Below are 8,990 nucleotides of genomic sequence, written 5' to 3'. Positions count from 1 at the left end.
CTTCCTTCTGCGACGTTTTGATATTCTTCGTATACGATAAGAGGATGCCGCTATAAGACAAGCTGCCGGCCGTAATAATGACGCCATTAGGCGATACCGCGAAAATGCGATGCAAGTGGAAGTGCCTGCAGAGTGCCTCGATGTTTGGCGCCTTCCTTCGCGAAGACTGTACAGCGTGTTACTCAGCAGTCCACTTATGGATCGGCGTCCGCTCAAACATCTTGACCTGAACGCTGTACATAACGCTGGAAAATGCACTAGGTAATTGTATCATATTCCGCAAGCGCACAGCTGCGAAGTAGGCCCTTTCGCATTTGTGGCAGGAGTGGGCTGCTTCCTAACCTCTCGTGGCTTTCTAGCTTGAACATGGCTGCATTATCCGAAATGTGCATGCAAGCGAATTGTAAGCTCCGAGGTAAGACTCGCACTATACGCTCACGCTCCACGCTTCTATGGAAAAAAAAGGAAAAAAGAAAGAAAAAAGAATCGCAGCTTTGCTCACTGCTTGACAGAAAAGAGAGGATACTACTTCCAAATCGACAATGGCGCTGGGGAATCTACTGCGTGCATGTACAGTCACGTGATGGCGATTGGAGGCAGTAAGTTATAACGACGATAATATTTTTACTGTAATTTTGCTTAGCCCTCATGTTGGCAACATGCATCCCGCTGTTTTTGATCGCAACAATGAGCGGCGACTACGGATGGGCAGGACTATATGATTGTTTACCGCGACTGACACCTCGGGATCGCGGTTTAATAAAGCACTTAGTAAAACGTCACACTTGTCTGTAAAACAGTGTCGCAAAGGAAAACAGCTTGGTTACTTCATACCAGATTTAATTGCTACTACTATGCACGCATACGTTCCTTGCCATGCTTGAGAAATTGATGTCTCACAGGCGTCTTTGCATCACAGCTTGCCGAGGAGCAAGTGGCTACGCCACAAGCAAGACAGAAAGCGCTCCGCACATTCAGTAAGGAAATCAAGAAAACCTTCACGCGGAGAAGGACTGTATTTTGTGTTAGTTACTGCTAAGGAGGAAAACAGTAGATATCGGCTGCGAAAGCCCAAGATTGCCAGGCACGTGCGCCGTGCCGCTTTCATGCTCACTTTTAGGCACTCTGAACGGGACACACTTGCAACACATGCAGCTATCGGCAGTTCACATGTAGTCTGCCGTCTGGCCACCAGTGTTCTGGTATAGCGGTCGCTGCGTTGCGTTCTCGACGCATTCGCGGTAGAAGGCTATGACACGCACGGCCATGTTAAAGTCATGCGAATATGCCGTGTTATGTCACGACATCACTGCAACTGCCTACAAACGTGTGATTAACACTGCAGTTACATCTTGGTCCGATACTGTCAAGTCTAGCTCCTTGCCCTGCTCAAACCATCTCGTCATTATTTGTGCGGAGGTTAGCTCTTGTTATAAGCATTCACGCATAACGTTCTTTCTTCTTCTTCCGAACACTCTGCCACTTTAATATTTCTGTATCGCACCATAGGCGCGTTCTTGTCTCCGAAAAAGCTTGAGTCGTACTTCGCAACGTCGGGAATCCATTAAAGTGAAGTCTGTGGCCGTAACTACCACGAAGGAGGAGGAGGCAATAAAGAGAAAAGGCAGGGACGTTAACCAGAAATGCGTCTGGTTGGCTACTCTGGGGGACGGTAAAGAGGGAATAGAAGGATAAGATAGGGAGAGGGAAGGGAGGGCGGAGGAAAGCCGCGGTGAGCTCGCGCACGCACGCGGAGGGTCTGAGTGAAGTATAAACCACATGCAAGCGATCTTGCGCGCGACAGCGACAAGCGACGCGATGGAGATGGCTGTCGCGTTCGCTCGTCGCCTACAAGTCGCACCTCATGCGGGCGATGACTTCGAGCGACGTCTTCCCAGTGTTGCCGATATGAGGGCAGCAATATAGGCGCCGAAACTAACGTGACGCGTGTTTTATTAACTTAAGTTGATGTGTTTTACCGTAAAAAGCAGCATCAAATATTTCGGAAAGTCTTGCAGTAGGTTCTTATCCTTGCACGTATAAAAATTTAATCATTTGCTCGTTCCGTGCGACAATCGGAAGTACTTGAGTTATGTACATCCAGTTCCGGCTTCGCGCTATAGGCTAGTCGCTCATAGCACTTCCGGGCGACGAGCGACAAATTCTAGATTTGCAGAACCGAGCGATCGCGTGACAAGACCGAGCGATCTGTTCACGCGACGGCCCGATCCGTCGCTCGAAGCCGTCGCTCGTCGCTGTCGCGCACAAAATCGCGCTCATGGGGTTTAGCCTTGAGTCAAAGACGTTCACAAAGGCCAGTCACCCTCAAGAACGACAAAAGTGCCTTCATAGCTTTGTGGGCCGACGAGCGATGGGGACGGTCTTCAAGTAGCACCTGCACAGACAACGGCCGATCGTCCAGTCGTCGCAATGCGATATATAATGTTTGTCTTTCCGACTGAAATCGATGACAATGGCACAATAAATGTTCGATGTTCTCTTCCACGCCGCAGACGTCGCATGCAGCACTGTCGGTCATTCCAATCAAAGTAGTGTACGCCTTCGTGAAAGCCACTCCCAACTACCACGAAAGATGCTGAATACCACAGGCAACTGTATGGCATAACGTTCTAGCCATAGCGTTGGTTTGATTGTAGGCTGCGCTCGGGAGCAGCTGTGTGCACCGCCTGAACACGGCCACACTAGTGGTCACGTGTGTTCGTACTACATGGTAGGCTATTTACACTTGGTACGCAAGTGCACGCCAAGTTCGTCGATGTCCGAAGGAAAACCAAAAGGTAAACGATACGCATTTCGGCGTCATAGATCAAGGAGGCTCGCGTGGCTTTGCCAGGGCAGGTAAGAGTTATCACACGCAGCACGGGCGTGCAAGTGCTGGGCTTAATACACGCGCTTTTTTACGCCTGTTAATCCATGTGCAGTTGCCACCGATGTCAAAAACAGTGTGCACATGACGTTGGGTGCACAACATCACCTGGCTAAAGATGAGGCGCGCGTTGCATGCCTCAATTCAGACTCCAATTCTGTCCGTGCGTCCATGCGCGCAGGGACCGAAATAAAGAGGTCAGTCTCTCGAAGCGATAAACTTTATTGAATACCTTTAGCTACAGTTTTTATACAAGGTGAAATGACGCGATGCTTAGAGTGACCACAGTCATTTTTTTTTTTTTTTTGCTTCGGTAACACGTCACGTTCACTGCGACGCCTACAGACGACGTCAAGGCGCACTGAATTTTCGATAGATCAGCGCTGACTTGGACGTTTTCTGGCTCCTATACTGACACCATATAGGATCGAACGTGGCTTGGCGTGGCCAACTGAGAGGCAGAACTGACGTATGTACAAGGAAGAAGAGAGGTGACCTATACTGTTGCGTATTTTCTAAGCTTGATGACATTGGGGAACGCGGGGCGCAATACGCACTAGACTACTTTTTCGCAGTGTGGTCCCACGCTTATAACACTCCTATAAACGGATTCACGTAACAAAATGTTGCACAGAAATTATAATCGGGCCAGTGCAAGCCATCTTATTGGCTCTGTGCAACGAGTGAATTATGATGTCAAGTGAAAACGCACCGCACCTCACGAATTGGTGAGCAACGGGCTGCGCATTTCACATGTCTTCAACCACTGTAATTTTCGCCCCTCTAAGGCAAGTTGTCAGTGAAGCGACAAGGTTTTCGTCATGGGATGACACTGCCATCATTGGGCGTAAAAGAGCTTAGTGCGTATGTGCACCCTGAAAGTAAAAAGAAATGAAAGATGGATGGAATGTGCACTGTCACTTCATACGCACTTTAACGTGGCGTACGCAGGACCTTTGCGGACTATATGACAGAAACGCAACCGCACACGCTTCTTAGCATTGTCAGCGTGCCTTGACTGAGAGGGGTGTACGGCGTTGTTGTTATCACTTCATCCAATTATTTCCATATGTTTGCACGGTAAACAGCAGTGCAAGTAATAATTCTACCTCGTCACCACCTGCAAGAACAATAGCAACTTCTTTGCCATTCTTCTTACACGCGGTGACTACGGAAGCTAGTCTGATGCAATTGTAAAAGATGGGGAGACTTACTGGGTTTCGCACTGTACTGCGCCGTCCTGCGTAGGCCACTGCGGTCCAGTGCGTCATTTCCGAAGCTACGTTTCGTGCTATCCAAGCGCAATAAACCAGATGAGCGTCTACCGTTAGATGTCAGTATCCACGATCTTGAATATCTGCTCGCGTATCAATGCACGACAGTCTGCGTAACTTGGCCGAAGAAATCCTGCTTCTTCCGTAATCTTCCAAACTGTCCGTGGAAGATTTGGAGAATCCGTCGGTCGGGTCCACGCAGCTGGCGGGGCTTGAAGTGTTGGACGAAGACGCTGGCCGCTGGGTAGCCGATGCACGGCCGCGTCTCCGCACACCGCTACAGCATCAGTGGCGCGATGCCAATCTGCCGCAGCTTAAGCAAGTGCACTGAAGAGGTGTGCCGGAGCCACCGAAGATGGAACCGCAGTTCTTCACCAGATTTGGCGCCTTTACAAACTCGCACACATTTTGCACAGTCACGCACATGGGCCTCTACATGAACTGCACTTTGGTCATGTAGTTGAACGTAACCACCTTCTTGGAACGGTGCCTCGAGTGGTGGTCAAATTCGGTAGCTTGGTGATGGCCTTCGTTATCAGAACCGCCCGACTCCTGGCTGCTCAAGGAGCCCGAGCGAAGCATCGAGCGTTGAGGGGAATGTAGCGCAGTGGCCGCGTTCCTCGAGTTTCCCTTGGCGTGGTGTGGCAGCTGAGTGGGAACGTTAGGGTGGTATGCCCTGCCATCTTGGTTGACCAGAGGGCGACCGAAGGGCGTGAAGCACATGACCGGCACCCTCGGTGGCGACCATCGCATCCAGGACGAAGGACCCGGCTGGAGGGTCTGGTTTCCGGCCGGACGGACGAGGATCTGGGGGGCGCGTTTCAGGGAATTTGCCGCTGCAGTCCACAGGTGAGGCAGTTTTCGCGAAGACTCCTTTCTCGAGCTGTCGGACTTGCGGCCCGAGCGTTCCTGTTCGCCGGGAGGCGGCGGCAGCACCTTGGGCGCCTCTCGCTGCCGGGAATCGGCTCGCCTGTCGCGGGACGCGCTCCGGCTCGCGGCCACGAGCACTTGGCGGCTGGAGCTCGTCTTGAGGCTGTCCGAGGAGCCTGTCGAAGAGAGGGAATTTAGGGACGACAGGGTGTCGCTGGGCGAGCTGCTGAGCGACTCGTTTTCGGGCAAAGGGTCCTTGAAGTTGCACAGCGCCCGTGCTTCTTCTTCGGTGGCAGCGCGCCACACGGCCACTTCCTTCTTTCTGTCGCCGCTACCGTCGTCGTCCAGGAGGAAGATGGTGGTGACGACGCGGGGCTCCTCGGGATCGAACAGGCAAGTGAGCAGCGTGCCGTGGTTCCTGACCTGTGCCCCCTGCTCACTCTTGGATTTCACCTTGGCGCCGTCCACGAGCAGCAGGAAAAGCGGCCCTTCGTCGATGCTGCGGGCCGCCTTCTTGGCCAAGTGGAGGCAGTCATCGTCCGACGGCGCCTTGGCTGCCGCTGGCACCCGAGCGAGAAGCTCGAGCCTGAACACATTCCTCTGCAGGATCATCGTGGCCGCATGGTCCGTGCCGGCGGCGTCAATGAAGGCCGCGGAGAAGCTCCGGCGGCCAAGCGAGCGTCGTCCTCCTCGCCTCTGCGCGAGGGCGAGCCTTCCTCCTCGGCGCTGCTGTGCCGCTGACCTACTGAGCGCCGAACCCCCTCGGGGCAGCTGCTGCTTTAAATGGATACTGGACGGCGCGACTTGTTTCCACGGCGTCTTGCTTCGCGGCATTCTTGTTTGTCTTGCGCTAGCTTGATAGCAGTTCCAGAAAACGTGTCGGCCCGTTTTCGGCCGGGGGGGGGGGGGGGGGGGGCAACGGGGAACCCGATCGCGCAAGCCGGCAGCCGCAGGATGCGACGTTAGCGGTGATGCAGCGCCCTTGGCTGACAACGCGCGCGCGCGGCGCTGGCCTGCAGCCGCTTTTAGCGCCCATCCTGCCGACCTTGTCCGTCAGTGGTGGAGGCTCTGCCGTCAGTCGGGTGCGCTGAACTCCGCGTGCGCCTCTCAGGCCGCCTGATCCGTTCGGCCAAGCGCTCGGGCCAGCGCGCACATTCCTCGCGCTGTGACCGCGAATAAGCTGCGAGAGGACCAAAGAGGAGTGTGTGTAAATAAGAGGCCGGTCATACATATTTGTATACGTGGCGAGCTTTGGCCGCTTATCTGACAGGCGCAGCTCGGACAACAAACTTTGTACTACAGGTGGTTTTGTGGTCGTCGGCGGCCTAATCAAGCTAACCAGAGAGCTCGGGAAGCGAGCGAATCTTGAATCCAAAGCATGCCGATGTAATCTCGGCATTGACCACTTCCAAGAACCACCAGTTTGGTGTGTGCACGAAATATCGCAGGTTTCTGATTCGTTAGAGGAGATCATTTTAGCTTTCATTCATTTTAAACGTCAGCTTATCATCTCGGTGGCGCCCTTTTCCTCAAGATGTTTGGCCGCATTATGCAGGGCCATTATCGTCTGCGCCCCTGTTGTCCAGAAAACCACTTTTATTTGTGTTCCCATCGTTAGAAGGCAGACAGACTTGCGATGATCCTTTCAACGCTCCCATAATTTATGTTGTGATTCAGCAATGGATTGCTTGAACTTTTCTATCGCGGAACAACTGTAGCTAGGTATAGTCGTAAAAACTGGTATGCGATTTCGGAAATTCAAAAGGTTTGCATATGCAGAAAAGTGATAACCAAAGATGGAAGGTGGGGATGATAGCCAGAAGAGTGTCCGCGAGTTGGCTATAAATCTACACACTGGGGCAAAGGGCAAATGTGTCAGCCTCATTAGCAAATGTGCTGACAGGCGCACAGGGTGCTGGAGTATTCCAAGAAGCGCGTGAAGGGGTTTGGACCACTTTCTCCATAACACCGCTGGGTGGTGGCATTGGCCTGTGCACTCCCCGGGAGGAGCGCGAACGTGACGCGACCTCCAGAAGAGCGCGTGTCAACCGGCGGGTGGTCGCTACGTCGGCGCTCGTCTCGTCCGCTAATAGTGCGCCGCCAGCCTTCAAGTGGGTCAGTCGGCTGTCAAGACACAGTCGTCGTCGAGCCCGCCCGGCCATCCGTGGGTGTCGTGGCCTCACCCTTGGAGCGCAGCGCACGCGCTTCATTCATTAGCAAAGCATCCTCGGGACTCGCGCTTCTCGGCGCGACGGGACACTCAGCGTGCTCACTGAAGACACTCTCTGCGCGGTGGTTGCGCTTCGCTGACCGCACAATGGGGCTCTGCGCGTGGTAATTACGTTTGCAATGAGACGCCGCGGAGAACCTTGCACTCAGCCACTGGCGCGGTCTCGGCGAGCGTCCAACTGCGGCGCCTTGGACAAGGGATCGCAGGGTCGGCTGCATCGCAGAGTGCGCGTCGCGTACTGTCGCCTCGCCAGCACTGCATGGGGTTCCTTCGCGACATTCTGGCCACCGGACAGCGCGCTCTATTCCGTGCTTGATCCGCTGGCGCACTGTTCCGCCGGCTGCTTTGTTCGCTCCTAATGACACGCGGAGAGACAGAGAGACAGGCTAGGTTTTGTCGCGGCCGCCTCGCTTGGTGAGCTCTGTTTTCTCTCCTCTGCTGCTCGCAATGCGTTGTGGCTCTTCTCTGTCAGTGTTCCACATTGCCGGCCACGGAGAGCGAACGCCGACGTCCCTGAGCTTGCAGAGAAAGTACGCGAGGTAAACACAACGCGCGAATCTCCCTCCATTTCTGACGAACAGAACAACTGTTCACCTTGCGTGCAGGTATACACGTGCGATACGTCGGAGAGAGAAGGTTTGATGCTCTTATATGTCACGATTGGCGCTGTCTTGTAGACCATGTACCTTTTTCACCTGCTGGAGCATACACCTGAAGCCGGATATATCTCGCTCGCTACGTCGTTGAATTTGCCCACCCAAAACACCATGCGGTTGCAGCGTTTGTGTCGGAGACCTAGACTTTTCAGTCTTAAGCATTGGCTTTCCAGCTAGCGCAATTTCGGCACTTGGGCTGCATAATTTGGAGAGACAGAAAATATTGACTATAATAGAGGCAGACCGTAGAGTCCGACGGGAGACGCTTGCATTGTGTTTTGGACAAGTTGCAGTGAGCAGCTCTCCTATTAAATGAGAGCCCAACAACCAGCTATTTAATTAATCATTACACGGCACGTCTTTATACTTGCGGAATTGCAGCGAGCGATGGTGTGCCCATTTAGCTGCAATTCAGATATTAGCGCTAGTTAATGCCACCACAATAAGCACAGTAAGCACAGGAATTTAATGCAGCTTTGACTCGCGCAGCGCAGAGTGCATGCTTTTGTGGGAAAAAAAAATATGGACATAGCGCACATCTCCAGCCATTGCCATTACTTTAATGCTTATATATTTTACGCACTTTACAGTGATTAAATTTTTGGCCCATATACAGCCATGTTACATCTACCCCTCACAATTCATTGCTACGTCGAAAACTCATCATCACGTGCTTGGCACTCTTTGGCCAGACCTGGCCCTTGCACCAATAAATCCTATACATCATCATCGAAACAAAACGCAGGACATCAACAGGTATTTTGCCGCAACATTCCGGTGGCGTAGAGGTAGAACACCTGCCTCGCGTGCAAGAGGCCCGTGGTTCGGATCCCGGTGCCGCGCAATTTTCCACCGGATTAAAAAAAAATCCGCGTGTTGATAAAATTGCATAAACAGGCCTGGAGTGTGGCCTGATACCGGTGACCAGAACCGGTAACGCACTCCCTCACCAGAGCAGGATTGGCCACCCTGGTGCAGTACTCGGCCACAAACTCCTATATGAACACAACAATCAAACCCCGGCCCCTCAGTCCCCAGCAGCTGCGAAGCAACTGACCACGGCGGCGGTCAGA

At 53.1% G+C, this 8,990-nt stretch overlaps 1 protein-coding gene across 1 annotated transcript; it reads right to left on the bottom strand.

The window, feature by feature from the left end:
- Nucleotides 1-3,093: 3,093 nt before the first annotated feature.
- On the bottom strand, nucleotides 3,094-5,691 carry LOC126546170 (uncharacterized). The gene has a single exon (XM_050194306.3). The coding sequence runs from the start codon at nucleotides 5,641-5,643 to the stop codon at nucleotides 4,594-4,596; it is 1,050 nt and encodes a 349-aa protein (XP_050050263.1). The 5' UTR covers nucleotides 5,644-5,691; the 3' UTR covers nucleotides 3,094-4,593.
- Nucleotides 5,692-8,990: the final 3,299 nt, after the last annotated feature.

The sequence above is a fragment of the Dermacentor andersoni genome, chromosome 1, assembly GCF_023375885.2.
Source record: "Dermacentor andersoni chromosome 1, qqDerAnde1_hic_scaffold, whole genome shotgun sequence".
Taxonomy (NCBI): domain Eukaryota; kingdom Metazoa; phylum Arthropoda; class Arachnida; order Ixodida; family Ixodidae; genus Dermacentor; species Dermacentor andersoni.
This window is presented reverse-complemented; position numbering and strand designations above follow the sequence as displayed.